This window comes from Taeniopygia guttata, chromosome 4A, assembly GCF_048771995.1.
Source record: "Taeniopygia guttata chromosome 4A, bTaeGut7.mat, whole genome shotgun sequence".
Taxonomy (NCBI): Eukaryota; Metazoa; Chordata; class Aves; order Passeriformes; family Estrildidae; genus Taeniopygia; species Taeniopygia guttata.
The window spans coordinates 6,428,268-6,443,753 of NC_133029.1; the positions used below are offsets into that span (position 1 = coordinate 6,428,268).

At 39.5% G+C, this 15,486-nt stretch overlaps 1 protein-coding gene across 1 annotated transcript in view; it reads left to right on the forward strand.

Annotated features, from left to right (window-relative positions):
* MAP7D3 (MAP7 domain containing 3) overlaps positions 1 to 15,486 on the forward strand; it is a 40,784-nt gene that overhangs the window by 10,797 nt on the left and 14,501 nt on the right. The window contains exons 2-9 of the mRNA XM_030272511.4: positions 2,199 to 2,294; positions 3,090 to 3,170; positions 4,557 to 4,720; positions 7,418 to 7,532; positions 8,455 to 8,487; positions 12,908 to 13,009; positions 14,709 to 14,807; positions 15,187 to 15,285. Of these exons, the coding sequence (XP_030128371.4) occupies positions 2,199 to 2,294; positions 3,090 to 3,170; positions 4,557 to 4,720; positions 7,418 to 7,532; positions 8,455 to 8,487; positions 12,908 to 13,009; positions 14,709 to 14,807; positions 15,187 to 15,285 (789 nt within the window). The remainder of the gene's footprint in view (positions 1 to 2,198; positions 2,295 to 3,089; positions 3,171 to 4,556; positions 4,721 to 7,417; positions 7,533 to 8,454; positions 8,488 to 12,907; positions 13,010 to 14,708; positions 14,808 to 15,186; positions 15,286 to 15,486) is intronic.

Consider the following 15,486-nt stretch of genomic DNA (forward strand, 5'->3'; position numbering starts at 1 on the left):
TTTAAATAAGTGCCTTCTAATAATGAACATTATTCCAGCTGTATATTGAGTAAACTGTTTTGATTGAGTAAATAAATACATAATCCCCCATATCCATTATGGGTGCTTTGTTCAGCAAGATTTCTAATAGTAAAATACTTCTGCAAGTAAAATAAAATTAATATTGTACCTGCTTAATTGTAGGTTGCTTTTTACTATAACTTTGTTATGGAAATTTGGATATTTAAACTTTGAGGTGAGGCAAAATTCCAGTGTTGGTCTTAACTGAAGCTGGTTTAGGTGCAGAGTGGCTTTGTTCTGTTGGGATAATTTCCTGCCTGGGTTGAGTTGGCTCAGGCTTCCTGGGCAGCTCTGTCTCCTCCCTTGAGGAAAGATATACCTGTATTTCTGTATTTGTCTGAGATCTAAGTAGTATTTGAAGAAGCTTATGTTCCTTCAGTCTTTGTGATGTACAAAGGTGTCATTGGATATGAATGCCCTGGTTGTACATTTCTGCTCTCAGAACACCTGCAGTGGGCTGCTTTTCCTCTGGCTGTTTTCACTTCCATTTGTGTTAGACTAGATAATTCTGTTGTTCTCCACTTGGTGGTTTTTTTTTGGGCTGGATTCCCATCCATGTGACATGCAACAGTGTACAAAAATCAGAATTTTGTCTGACTTGTCTGATCTAGAGTGAAAAAACAGTGAGCCTTTTTTAAGCTATTTTTTTGCCATTTGGTAATGTCATCGTGTAGTATGTCTGGTCTCTGACTTGTGTGAAAAGAGCCTCAGAGATGTATAGGATGGGTTGGAGGAAGACTTTTGTTTGCTGCTGCACTGAAAAACTAATTCAAGACATGGCAACAGCTGCGGGTGACAATTTAGAATTGCTGAATAAGTATTGTAATCAGCATTTATCACTGAAATCACATGGGATTAAACACTTTGAGGTGATTGTTCTTGGGCACGGCCTTGGGGAGGGTTATTACCATGACACAAATAGTTGTCATGGCAATGCATGGCGAAGAGGGAGACTCTTCCTTCCTCTCTTGCATTCTGCACTCCTCTTAATAAAGGGAAGTCAGATCATTGGCAAAGTTGTAGTCTCCTTTTTTAAAATATAACAGCAATTTGTACTATTGGTGCTTCATGTTCTGGGTGAGATCACAGCACGTTACATGTTCCTTTTGTGGATTTGCCTTTCCTGTGTAAAACTGGCCTCAACTTTCTCATGTGTGGGTGGGTTGTGTTCCCTTGTTTCCCCTAATTTTGGGCTTTTCCATGGAAGCCAGTTGAGCTTGCAGTGTCTGTCAGCCAAGGTGAGAGCAGGGTGGCAGCGTGTGAGGACACTTCTGTTTGAGCTGTGCAGGGCTCTGGGGTAATGCTGTCTTACAGGTTGTCCTGCCTGCTTTCCCTGTAACTCTTCACACCCTGTGAGGTGATTAGTGAAGGTTGATACCAAAACAAAGAAAATCTGGGAGAGTGATACACTAAATTAGTCTCTCTGACTTGATAATGGGTTTTGTTATGTAGTGAAATTAATATTGGTAGCATTTCCTTTCTGTGTGATTATCTGTGAGTTGTAGCCCTGCATTTTGCTGAAGTCACCTTGGTGAAACTCAGATAAGGTGAAACTCAGATAAGGGTCTCTACAAATGCTCAATTTACTGTTTTGGAGTCTTAATTTATAATTAAAATTTATTTTTGCAGATCCAGTTTCAGAAGTATGTTGTTAACATCCCTTAATGGTTTACTTTATGCAGCTAATCCCCTTTCTCTTTCATGCCATGAAGTAATGACAGGTCTTCATAGACCTCTTCCTGCTTGGGTCTCATTAGAATATTATTCTAGCAGTGCTAATGGGCTATTACATATGTGTGTACAGCCCACAGATGCTCATGTGGTAGCAAGGAGTTTCTATTATTAAATGTAAGTCACATATAACTATGCAAAATAATGGAGTTAATTCTAGAAGAGTTATTTAATAAGTTTGATCTTTGAAACTCTATAGTCTTAAAACATAAGGTTTGATAAATGTTTTTACAATGAAAAGCTATGCCCGGTCTCAAGTTTTTCCTTAGAAGCTGAGCAGCCCTCAGTTAGTTGTTTAATAAAAGCATCAGCGACCTCAAGTAGAATTTTATGTATTTATTTTAGATATTTATTTAATAGTTTCAGTTGTAGAGCTTTTCTTAATGTGGTTTGATTCTTTCTCACAGTTGCTGCAGCCCAAGCCATTGCAGAAGAAAGAAGAAGCCAAAGTGGCATTAGCCCTCTTGCAGTCCAGACCTCAATAAAGACAGCAACTAAACCAGGTATAATTACAGGTCATTGCTCTTAATGAAGTGCTGGGCTCACAAGCGAGGGTTAGTAGGGATTGAAAAGAACATATTTAAAGAGAGGTTTGGTGCTCTTTCTTCAGGAGGCGTCAGAGCACCTGGTAGATGGTTTGTAGGTTTGGTTTTGATGACAGATTTCTGTTTTTGACTGGCTCAGAGTTCAATGGAAATTGCCCATTTTGTAAGCAGAACGTGACAGCAAAGATAATGATGGTAACTGGGCAAGTTACCAGATCACTTCCTGCTGAAATTCAAGTTTTTATTCCTGCAAAGACTGCTTAAGTCTTAGTTCTGCTTAGTCTGCAAATGAGCTGTCCTACAGTGCTCTGAATTTGTCATGACAGGTGAACTATCTGTTCCCAGATGACATTTTCCTAAATTCCTGTCATTCTTGTTCATGGGAGTTAATATGTACAAGAATGAGGATCAGGGCTGAATATGGAAGAGGGTATGTTCTCACACATCTGACTTCTTAGGCTTTCCTTTGACTGTCACTATGGAGACTTTAATATGATGTCTGCTTTCTCTTGCACCTATTAAAAATAGTGTTGTGAGGGAATGGAAAGGGGGAAGAGGAGGATGTTCAGCTTTCTGTGAATTTTTCAGATGGTATCTTTTAATCTCTATGTAGAGTGTGCAGTGATTTGGTGGTGTGTGCATCTCTCAGGAAGTTTCATTCTCCTTTTGATAGTAAAGACTTTTGACATTTTATATAAATTTGAATGTTCAAAGTCATTGACAATTATGTGTCTTCAATTTTTGTTTTGACAGTGATAGATGGTTCCATGCTAAGAACAGAAGAAAGGCAAAGACTGGCCAGGGAGCGTAGAGAAGAGCGGGAAAAGCAACATGGTATTTTCATATTTCACTTAAAATACCATTTTCTAAAATGTTTCCATGTTCTGTCACTTTTTGTCAGCTTGCTGGGGACAAGAAACAAAGTCGGCTCTTGGTCTTGCATCAGTGTCCATCTGTGAACCTGAATGAAAAAGTTCTTGATTTGAGAAGAGAACTCTGTAGAGAATTTTAGCTTGTTGAAGCTCTGTGTCACTTCTGACCTTCAATTTTTTAGTGACCACCCAGCAAATTTAGCTAATTCCTCATTGAAAGCCCTAACAAAAACACTTTGGAAAATATAACTTTTAGCTTAGAACTCCTTCCTATAGCCCTGAAGACTGATGTTTGGAGAATGCTGATTCAGAGAAAACCAAAAAAGATTTTGCTACTTGAATGGCTTGTTTGCCTTGAACACTGCCTCCCTTGTTTCCCAGCACACTGAAATGACTCCTGTATTGAAGTGTCAGCAGTATACACTTTATCTTAGCAGGGAATCTGAGACTAGATAGCAGCAGAAAACTCTTGCCCAGCTTTATGCTGTTTGTGGTGTGAATCAGTGCATGTGTGTGTAGCAGGAGATGAAGGGGTCACAATGTGCCCTGCAGTCCTGGGTCTTGGGCTCCCAGATTGTGAGGAGCGATGTCTCTCTGAGCTGTTTGTTTCTTTCTCAACATAAAAGCAAAGACCCACAACAGGAATTATTGTGTTATCCTAAGATGGGAACAGGGTAGTATTATGATGCATATAAAATTCAGAAATATTTTGGGGGCCCTGTGTGTAGATGCTGCCTGTGCATTGTTGGTGTGATTATCTGGTCTCTTGGTTCATTTCATTTGTCTGGCCATGGAAAATGCTCTATGAATTCTAGCTGTGTGTCACAGGACCTGAGGCTTCCTGTTGAACTGCACACAGCTGTTCCTTGGTGGAGGCTGCAGAGAATGGTGATATAACTATTTTGAACTCCAATGCAGGAACTGTAGGGTCTTCCCATCATGTCACTCAGTGCCTTAAATATTATTATATTTTGTTTTAAAAACCAAAAAAGATGCAACATAAAAAATTCTACTTTTTCATTTTTAATTTACTGCTTCCTTACAGAGGCAGCACCATTATGTTGGTAAGAAAAGTGTATGCTTAATATAGGGAATATACATATCCTGATATTCCTGTCTAGACAGTAAAGCCTAGTAGCAGGCAAAGTTCTAATTCCACTTCCAGCTTGGGGACAGAATTAAAGAGGAGTCACTTGTCTGTTGTCACCTCTGCAAGCTCATCTTCCTGTACATTTTCACTTCAGGTGGTAAGAATTATACTTGGATAGTCCCTTGCTTGTAAGTTGCATTGCAATATCAATGAATGGCTAAGTTTGATTTTAATTTTTTCTTAAAAATATCTTTACAGCTGCCAAAGAGACACAGATCCTTGAAAAGGAGAGAAAAGCAAAACTCCAGTATGAAAAACAGTTAGAAGAAAGGCAGAGAAAGCTAAAAGAAATGAAGCAAAAAGAGGAACAACGGAGGGCAGCAGTAGAAGAGAAGAGGAAACAAAAAATAGAGGAGGAAAAGGTAACACACATCAAAGTTCCATAGATTAAAAGAGCTACATGGTTTTTTTACATTACCATGCTCTGAAGTGCTGTGAATGAGAAACTCAGGGAAATGATGAATGTGTTAGAGCAGAAAAGTATTTTCCACATCTACAGTGGGCTATGTAGGCACATGTTCACCTTCCCCATAGAGCTTTAGCTAGAGCTGAGGCATTCAGGACTTCAGGAGCTGTAGCTGTTTGACACTGGTTATTTTTCACATGAGCAAAACCCCCACTCCATATTCCTAGATTTCCAAATGCCTTCAGAGCACTTTGTAGATTTTGTCTGTAAATCAGCATAGGTGACAGGTCTTAGAATTACTTCTCTTATTTCCATGTCTTGCTTCCTTCTCAGGCCCTGATGTGGCCTGAGACTCATATTCTTGTAATTCTTCTAAACCTGAATCCATTCCTGTATGATGAGAGGTGGTGATGTTATCTGTGTATTGGTCATTTGCTGCTTTGAACTGTGTAGTGACTGTGCTCACTGGCCTTTGCTCTGACTGCACATGGACAGGCAGGGCAGTGTTTGAGTTTGGCACTCACTTAATGATAGAAGCTGGCAGCAGAAATAAATACATGAAGTTATTCCATCCTTTTGAGAAGTAGCTATGTTAGTGCGTATTAAATGTGCAAGTTCTGAAGGGGTTAATTTCCAGGGTTAATTTTCAGTATCACCATGTGGAAGTATCACACCTCTGTGCATTCATAAGCTGGTTGTAAGAACTTGCTTGTGGGTCTTTGGTGAGGAGCTTGTAAGCCTGGCTGGCTGCTCCTTTGAGTCCAGTGTTCTAGCAATTCATTTTTTCACTGCCTTTTTCACTGGCAGTATTCTACATTGGTGTTTGGTTTTCTGTAATCAGCTATGATCAGACTGATACTCCATTTGAACTTCATGGAATAGTTTACACCGTTGGAGAACAGAAATGCTTGGGTGGGCTGTGACTGCAGTCCAGTGCAGTGTCATTTCTTTAAGCAACTGCTTTATGCAGAAAACACCCCTTATGCTTCAAAAAGATGTTACATTTATTACATTTATTCATGCAGTTTAGAGGATAGTAGGTATGTTTTAAGTGGCCACCAGAGTGAATAATCAAGGGAGACAAGGACTAGCAATTGAGGTGTTTACCTTGTCTTTTACTCAGTCCCTGGAGATGACCTTCTGCATACATGCAGAATCTGGAAGGTAGGAAGACAGTATAGATTTGACCTGTAAAACTTTGCCTTCAATCAGAAAGTGAAAACAGATCTTGACTTTGGTACTCTGACACAAGGAAAAGGCACCAGCACAATACCATCTACAACTTTATTTGGTAGATAGAAGTGCATCAAAATACATAGTCCCCAACATTATTGCTAACTTTTTCAGCCAGGTCTCATTTAATTAATATTCTAATAATGTAGGAGCAGTAGCACAGTAGCAAATAGCGTGGAAAAGGGAGTGGTTCTAAAAATCCTGAAGACCACTAGCTGAGGTGAGGATTCAGATACCTCTCCACAGCTCCTCAGTCATTTTGAACATCTCTGCAGCTCACTATATTGAGGTCTTGAACTCAGTTCTGTCATTTTTAAAGTGAAGCCTATATCTAACTCCAACTGAAGAATTACTGCACTGCAGATACCTCCATGGAAATACAATCTACAGATTACATAATGTCTGGGTACTTTGGCACCTTAGGTAAACTCTAGTTCAGGTTTCTCTAACAGAGGGGAAACTAAGCTTTATATTTCAAACAAAAACTTTTAATTTTATCTTTTGTCAGTGAGCAGAATCCTCCCTTCTTTCCAGGTTGACATTGTGTGTTTTGCACAGTGTCTTTTTTAGTTAGTGTTGTGAAATGGTGTTGAAAGAAGGTGAAAGTCTGGTGTCCCCAAGTGGGAGAAATGGCTGTATAATGAGTTCCCTTGACATCTTACTGCAGTGTATCTGCAGAAAATACTGCTTCAGGAGATCACTTGGGATATAGCTATTCCAGAAGAGAAATGTGTTGTTGACACGTGTGGAAACCTGGCTGGCAAGGAGTCTAGCATGGTTACAGTTCATTTTTATGCACAAGAGCTAAAGCTCCCCTGCAGGCAGTTACTAGTTCTGGAGACAGCAGCAAAAGCTTCTTTCAGCCCCCTGTCAGGAGTGATTGCTGGGGCCTGAACTTGATTGGTCTTCTTTTGTAGTTTTGCCTTTATGTCTTGCTGTTCCTGGTTTCATCACATCTCAACCTCTCATAATTTCAGCATCTGTTAAGACCTGGTCATTGTTTTTACAGTTCTTTGAAATTACAAATAACTTTATACTTGGTATTTTATAATGGAGAATTTTTATCACCTTTTAGAAATAACTTCATCATAGAAATAGTTTCAAGGATAACAGATTACTTTTGCTCAGTTTGGGGTTCATCCCTATTTAGAAAATCAGTAGTGCTGTTTACTGAATAGGAAATCTGTTTGGTGGCTATTTTAAGTAAAGAGCAGAATAGATTATCTGTGCTTTAGCTTGACCTAATCATGTTTGCAGTGTTTTGAAGCCATTAATTGCCTCCAACATTCTTTGCATGATAATTTTTGTAACAAAATCCTGGTAAAACCGATCATAAATCATACTGGGGGTGGTCTGTATTTTGTTTCCTGGCGTGGCTGTGGTTAACAGCTAGAAGCTTCATGCAGATGTTGTTTGGTAGGAGCGCTATGAAGCAGTTCTGCATCGCACCTTGGAACGGAGTCAGCGGCTGGAAACACGACAGAAGAGATGGTCGTGGGGAGGCTCTGTAACTCCAGACTCAGAAGGCAAAACAGGTAAGCAGCATTGCTTTTAGTAGGACTAAAATCACAGAATATTCTGTGTGAACACTGGCAGATGCAGCACAATTCACAGGGACCTGTGCATCCTTTCCTATCTGGGATTTTAAAGCAGGATCTATGTGTGGCTCATGGGAAGGTGTCATATCTGTACTTGCCCTGAAATGCTGCTCAGATTTAGAGCTATTTCTGACCTTGGGAAGAGCTGGAGAGAAGCTCCATGGGAAATACAACACATGACAGCACTGCCAGCCCTCAAACATCAGATAAGGGGAATTATGATCTGTAATATTAAGGTAATTGAGAGTCCTTCAAATGCAGTTCACGTAGTGGAGTGCCAAGACTGGTGATTAAACCAAAAGTACCCAGTTGTACTCTAATATCACATCTAAAATGTTCTATACAGACCCTTGGAGTTATGAAATGCTGACTGATTATTTGAATGTCCAGTAAGGGGTAAGGAAACCCATTGGACAGTCCAAGCTTCTTGGAACATGGATTCTATTCTGGATTAGGTGATGCATTTTAACAGTCTTTAATTTGAGCTCAGATGATTTCCTGTTTCACAATTACCTGTTTCTACTTGTAAGCATTCTGAAATCAGACCAGCAAATAAAGACTGCAGTAGAAGGGATCTTTTCACACACTACCTAACCACCTATAAATAGCATAAGTTATTGGCCAGGAATAAAATAAATTTTAAAAAATGCTTCAGTTCAGCCTATCCTCTGTATTGGTGGAATTGTACTGAGTGTGGTACTGTTATTTTCTGTCATCTTGAGTGTGTGTTTGTAACATGTTTGAAAGTGCTTTGATATTAGTTGTCATTATGAAATGCAGCATCCCCATTTTTTGGTTAACTTGCATTTTTTTGCTTTTTGACCTCATGACTCAGCTTACAAACCTTCTTCTTCTACAGAACAGCAGAGCACAGATGAAGGTGGAGCTGGTGGTATAGATTTATAAAATGTTCTTTTTCTGTTATTTTGCATTCACTACTAACCTTTTAAGCTTGAGTTCTTCTCACACTAAGGAAAACCATCTTCTTATAGATCTTTTCCTGGATCTTGGCCAGCTGTGCAACAAATGTGATTCCCTAAGTAGAAGGCAGGCCCCCTCATTTTGGCTGTCCCTCCCAGCTAATTCAACTACAGCTAAGTCATGGCATGCTGAGGGAATTTTTAGGGAAAGGCTATGTTCATTTGGGTTTTTGAAGAGGTCTGGATACAGCACAAGGAGAAGAGAAATTTCTGTGAGCAAGTATTTGAATATAAATTAGTTCAGTGGTCTAAGGTTTGGAGGGTTTAAGGGCAGTTTCAGACTGTTTCATTGCTTTGCAAAAATTATATTGTAGGTCTTGGTTTGTTTCCTTCTTGCTTTGGTACCAGCGGTTGAAGTAACATTTGGAAAATCAAATGATGTTTTAGTAAAACTTTGTGAAAGGGAATGGGTCTCTTGAGCAGTTTAATACTTTTTCCATGGAGGGTATTGCAAAATCAGAGCTGTCCCAATTACCTAAAGATAATTCTATACAAGAAATGTGTTTTCATTGGATTTCTGGCACTTTCTAGTGCACAGACTGTGCCATTCATAGAAATGCTTTGGATCACTGATACATATGTTTAATAAGCAAAATTATTTCTTGTGGCTAGATTGAGGTGAAAACTCTCAGCTGAGACCCAGCTGAATCTGAATCCTGACAGTCTGTGCATGCCCACAACGTTACTAATGCAGTGCAGCTGTCTGTGACACAGACAAGTGAGACTTGGAACTGCAGTGAAGCTCTGACTGACTGTGGTTAACTACTCTGGCAATACAGCAGAAGCATGTGTATGTTAGTTAACTTTTCTCTTCCCTTGCCCTGCACATCATGAGCCCCTAATTTTTTCCAAAATCAGCCAGTTTGGCTGGGTTGGTTTATCTGCTTTACGTGTGTTCCTTGGGTACGTATATAAATCCATTCACTGTATCTCAGACTACCAAATATCATTTAACCTTGAAACTGGGAAATCACATTTGCCTTACATCTTTAAGAAAGCAGTGTGTTTTATTCTTCTAACAAACACAAAATAATATTCTTTGCTCTCTCCTGACTTATGTGAGGAACTGAGCCTTGTCTGTCCTTTCTGTTGTGGAGGCTCTTCAGTGCTGCTGAAGCACATTTAAGATAAAATATCTTCTAACACAAATGCTCCTGATGTAATAAGTGCTTAAACTGTGATTTATGCATCATAAAGTGATTATGCAGATAGTTCAGGAGCAGTAGATCAATTTGGATAACTTGGCACCAATCTGGAAAAAAAATTGCAATGGAGATAAACAGGTAATGCAATGTCCTAGTCAAGCCCTTGTGCACCCACATTGTTTTAAAATTGTGTTTGATTTTATGTTAATGTTTCAAACATGAAGCTATGATCTGTGGGGTGGATAATGTGGAACCATGAGTGGTTTTACATTTCTCATATTTATTCCTATTTCAGGGTAGTTCTTTTTAACTTTGGGAGCTCATTACTTAATTATTATGGAAAATCTACCTAAGCCATGTGGAATACTTAAATCCAGCTGGCTTTCTAAAAAATCCTTGTATGGTCCATTTTGCTGCATATTTGCACATTTTCTGGAAAGACAACAATTACCTTTTTTTTACTCTGAAAAATGACACTATATGAGCTCTACTCCATTACATCATTGTAGCTGAATAGTGCATCTTCTCTAACTGCATGTTTTGAGCAAATTTCAATCCATTATTATACTTCCACTGTCAAATTCTGTGGTAGATTTGGGATTAAAGCCCCATTTCTTAAAATGAGAAGCATTTGGGGAACTGATTTCAAATATTCTTTAAATATTTTAGGACAAAAGGCATTCTTGTCAGTTGTAGTGCTGTGCAAAAAAAAATGCAGAATCAGATATGTCCTCCATGAACAGGGTGTGTCAACAGTAATATTTAGGAACATTGAGTGGCAGAGCAGAGGTTTTGTGTGATAGTGTGCTCTGGAAAGTGAAGCCCATGTAATGGAACATTTCCCCAGCCATCAGCAGTTCTGTGGGATGTTGAGTGTGATTCATGAGACCACAGCAGGGATCCTGCTGATGGAGAAATGGAAAAATGGATGAAAGCCCTAGAGTCAAGTGTTACATTAATGGCATTGCTGTCAGTGCTAAGATGAAGCAGGCAGGGTGTGGGTCTGCCAAGAGAAATGGCCAAGCTGTGCAATAAAGCCTCCTTGATGACAGTCCTGGTAAAGGGGGTGTTTTAGTGGTGCCTGCTGAGCAGAACTAGAGGTTCAGGTGCATCAGGACTGGAGACATGCTATTAGAATAGAAATGGGGCTGCCAGAGCCTCTCCTTGCTAAATAAAGAGCTTCCTTGTCCTACTAGAAATTTGGAAGGAAGTGAGAGACAGCTGATCTTATTTCATGTAGCCTTATGTTATCCAGCCTCAGGCAATGCTGCAGCACCCTCTCAGTGAAACCCTGAGAGGATTGAAAGCTCCTCATTCTGAGTGATTTTCTTAAGATCCCATGTTTTCCAGCTCCTTGCCCAGTCCAAGTCCTGCTGCATGGCATTCTTCAGCTCTACTGCTGCAGTTTGCTTTCCCCCTTCCATTAGAAAAATAGAGAAGTTGATGTCACATGGGCTGTGTGCCTCTTGATTTTAAACCCCTTAATGGATGCCTTCTAACATTTCCCGAAAGAAGTTATTTGGGATACTTTTTCAAATGGTGCTACATAGGCAGGATATTCCTGAGCCAGTCAGTCTGGTTGTCTTCTAAGGTTTTGGTTTTTTTTTCCTAGAAAAAGGAGCTTTATAGTTTGCAGAAGCTGTTCTGTAATGAGGTAGGGAAGAAGTTGAGGCCATCTGATCATGCAGATGTATTGCTTGAAAAAGCATTGACCTCTGTACCTGGGTCCCAGTAGGTGATAGACCAAATCTCAAATTTCATACGAGTGCTGAAGTGCTAAATTGAACCAAGAGAAATTTGTCTGAAGTGTCTCTGTGATGTTTGGAGGCCTTGGACTCAGTTGAGTTCAGGCAGGAGGCAGGATTTCCTTTAAAGAGCAGACACTAGGGGGTAGCCTTCCCCTTCAAAAACACCCAAATACATAAATTATGAGCTTCCTGATTTTCGTATATGAAACCTCCTAAGGCTGTTTAGTTATCCCAGTTCTCAGACTCCATTCACAAAATGCCCCCCTTTTTTTTTCTTCTTCATTTTGTTATGTTGGGAAAGTGTCCACTAAGCTCAGATCTTAATTTCTAAACCAGATTCAGTAGATCTTCCTCTTATCCCACGGGACTTTGCTCTTGTTCACTGTGCCAAGAGCTTCCCATAGGCTGTCCATAGGAATCCTTATATCCTGGCTCTGGCTATAAGGGGCTGCTGTAGCATGCTGGCAAAGGGAAAAGATGTTGCCTCTGTGGTGAGTAGTGCTGCTGTGTCCTTTGGTATTTATGCACTAATGAGTTCAGATTAATTATCTTTGCTGTGCAGTGTGTCAGTAAAATCAATTACTTGTATTAGATGTATAGAATTTCATGTGTTTGTTGTGCTGGTCTGCACCCCTCTGTGTACATTAATGTTTTCTGCTTACTGAGTTTCTGTAGCAACAGGTATATGGGGTTTTTTTCCAAGGCTTTCACACTCTGGAGTAGTGTTCATCCTGAAAGTACATTATTTGAAATTAAAAAGCAGGTATTTATCTGCCTTGTAATAAAGTTGCAGTTCTGCCACACGAAATGTGATTTTTATGTGTATCTGTATACACATACCAAAAGAAATTAATGCCTCTTGTGGCATTTTTTTTTCTGAAAAATTGCAGATTTGATAGGAAACATGAACTTAAGAGTGGCTTTTAGAGAAAAATTGGCAATTTCTAAAATACAGCAATCTTTGTGATGCAATCAGAAATAAGAATGCTTTCTTGCCTTTCCTTAGGAATTGGTTTTATTCCTCCAAAATAATTCATTTTGGTTTGGATTTATTAACTAGTGATTAAAAAACTGGTTTGAATGAAGAAAGAAATTTTCCAGATTTTGTTGTTATTTTCTGTGTCTTGCCAGTCTGGTAACAACAGACAACCTCAGTAGCTTTTGTCTTTCTATGTTAGGGGTACGGGGTTTAAAAATCCCTTGTTCACACACATATGCATAAATCCTGGCGTGACTCCACTAAATTCTACCTTTTCTGTGCCTGTCCCAGCTGGTGCTAATGGTATCAAGCCTGTTCAAAGGAAAACAAAATTTTGTGTTTATCATCAAACAAAAGCAGAAATAGCTTTCAGGATGTAATACCTGGAGAGTGAGCTCCCAGCAAGGTGTGAAAGGCTCAGTATGAGGGCGAGTTCTAAAGGTATCACTTCTCTCCACAGCCAGCAAACGCTCGCCCTCCACAGCCAACCTCAAACAGGCAGAGGCTGCCGTGAGCAAATGCCTGTCCTCATCTGCAGCTCTTTTGAATGCCTCAGATCGAAGTAAGTAGGGGTGTGTGGCTGCTGGGAGCTGGGCACTGCTCAACTGTGCCTGGGGAGGAGACAGGAGGTGGAATGAAAACTTCTCCCTCCTCCCCTGCTCTGTGACTCACTTCATATTTTGATCTCAGATGCATTTCATGCAATTTCTTAATCCAGCCTGACTGTTCAGGGCTTTGACCCAGTTGATGTGATCTCTGTTAGAGGAGAAGAGCGATGGTAAAAACTGCTGGTTTTTAAATTTTTTATTTCTGTAATTCTGTTACTAAAGGTCAAATCTTGGTTAATGATTCACAGATAATTTCCCATCATCTCTATGAATTTGCATGCCTTAATTCACACTCTAAAATTTCAGCAAAATAGACATAGTATGAAAATAAATCTGTCCTTTTCTGTTAGACAGCTTCAGTCATTTGATTGCCAATGAGAGGGAAAAAAATCAATTATGATAAAGAATTGTCCCAACATACTTGTCAAGATAAATAAAAACTATTTGTAGGAGCACATATTCTGGCTTGTTTTAGCATGAGATTTTGTTAATTTGGAATTTTCCCAGAGTTTTGTATGAACCTGCCTATATTGCAAATATGGAGGATTTTGCTTTTGCTTTTTTGTTTTTCTAAAATGATGAATAAGCTAAAAGCTGTTTAATACAAAAGCAGATTCAGCTAGGTCTGTGCTGCAGTGTTCTGTCAGGCTGCAACCTCTGATGAAGCAAACTGAGCTAAAAGAATCCCTGACACAGACACAGCTAAAGGTGGTTTTGCTGGTTCGTGTTGAAAGGTGATGCAGCAGAAAAATTTGTGATCATCCACTCTGTGCCTGGTGGGGAAATCAGTGACTATATTTATACTGGCAGGGGCTCTGAGTCAGTGGAGGCTGCTTGTGATTTTAAATTATATTTATATATTATGTGTCTGCAGGGTTCAGCTCTGGATATGAGTCAGAAGCAGGGTTGTAAAGTACAAATTAAACCTCTTACAAAGGAAGTAACTAATTATCAACTAATTGGGATTGCTTTCAAACTTACTGTCATACCCTGAAATCCTTTGTGAATCCTTAGTCACTTCGGAGGAAATATTCTCAGGTGGCTTGAAATACAACAAAGTTTGGACAGGACTCCAAGTGATCTATGTGATCAGGGGGGAGAGAGTGACTTAGAGTGATCCTGTGCTCTCAATCTGACACTTGGGGAGAACTGTCTGTTTGGTAAAAAGATGGGTAAATTCACAGGACATTAGATACAGTCCCAAAATGAACCAGATTGCTTCTGTTGTGCACGTGTGCTTGGGAGGGTGAAGGAGCAGAATGTGGAAATGAGAAAATTATGCTTGTCCTGGATCAGTGGAGTATCTCCACTTACCACTGTGTTAATTCTAGGCTCACTCATACTCATAGAGACTGTGAGCAGTTGTCTTTTAAAATTCTGGTGTATTTTAAAGATGTACAAGGATGGCCTCTGTAGATCAAACACGAATCTGTTGTGGCTGACATACTACTGCTGTGATCAGAAACATGCAGAAATTAAAGAAGTAATGCTTTGTATGAAGTGGTTCTTCCCTGATCCAGTTTTTCTGCTTACGAAGAATTCAATATTATAAAGCAACTTAATCATTCCTCTCTCTCTTAGGGTAGTGGGGCAGGTGTTGGAGGGTACCTCTGGGCTTTTCAGCATAATTAATCCATGCACTTTCACTTCCAGGTACCACAAAGAGAAGTGCCTCATTAAACAGACTGAGTAACAAAGTCCCTCCACATTCCCAGCAGTCAGCACCCAAAGGTTCGCAGGTGGAACAGAAAGGTGCTAGAAACCAGTTTGTTTTGAGAGTTGGGAGGCAGTAAATGGGATATTCAAAGATTCCTTTAAACCATGTCCCAGTTCCATTATAAATGTTTGCACTCAGGCATTCATGCAGTCTGTGCACTGTGGCATAAATACATTATGCACATTGCAGTGCCAGATATTGGGTAACTGTCTCTAAACCAGCCTTATTCCTCTGAAATGTGGAAGGGTGGGGGGGAAGTAGACAAATGGTAGCCAAACCATTTAACTCGTGAGAAAATAGTGCTTCATAATGATACATTGATGGTTTTAGCTGATTGGTAAAAGCAAAGCATGGGATGGCAATTTAGAAAATCATATCTTGTTAAAAATAATCTTCCTTACGCTTGGTCTCTAGGAGGAACAGAAAAGAAGAGGAGCACATCTTTGAGTAGAATGAGTAGTAAACCCCAATCCTCTCCAGAGCTAGAAAAAGTGAAAAAGGAAGAAAAACCAGGTGGTTGTTTCATAAAATCAAATATTTTTTAAAAAGCCTTTAAAGTTTGGATGGGCTTGATTACACTAGTTTCCTAAGTTCTTAAATTTCTAGGACTTTTAAATGGCTTTTTAGTTACCCAGTGTTAAATATAAAATTGTATAAGTTAAACTTTTACTTCTGGACAGAAAAAGAAATCCTCTAAGGCAGCCTTAGTCTTTA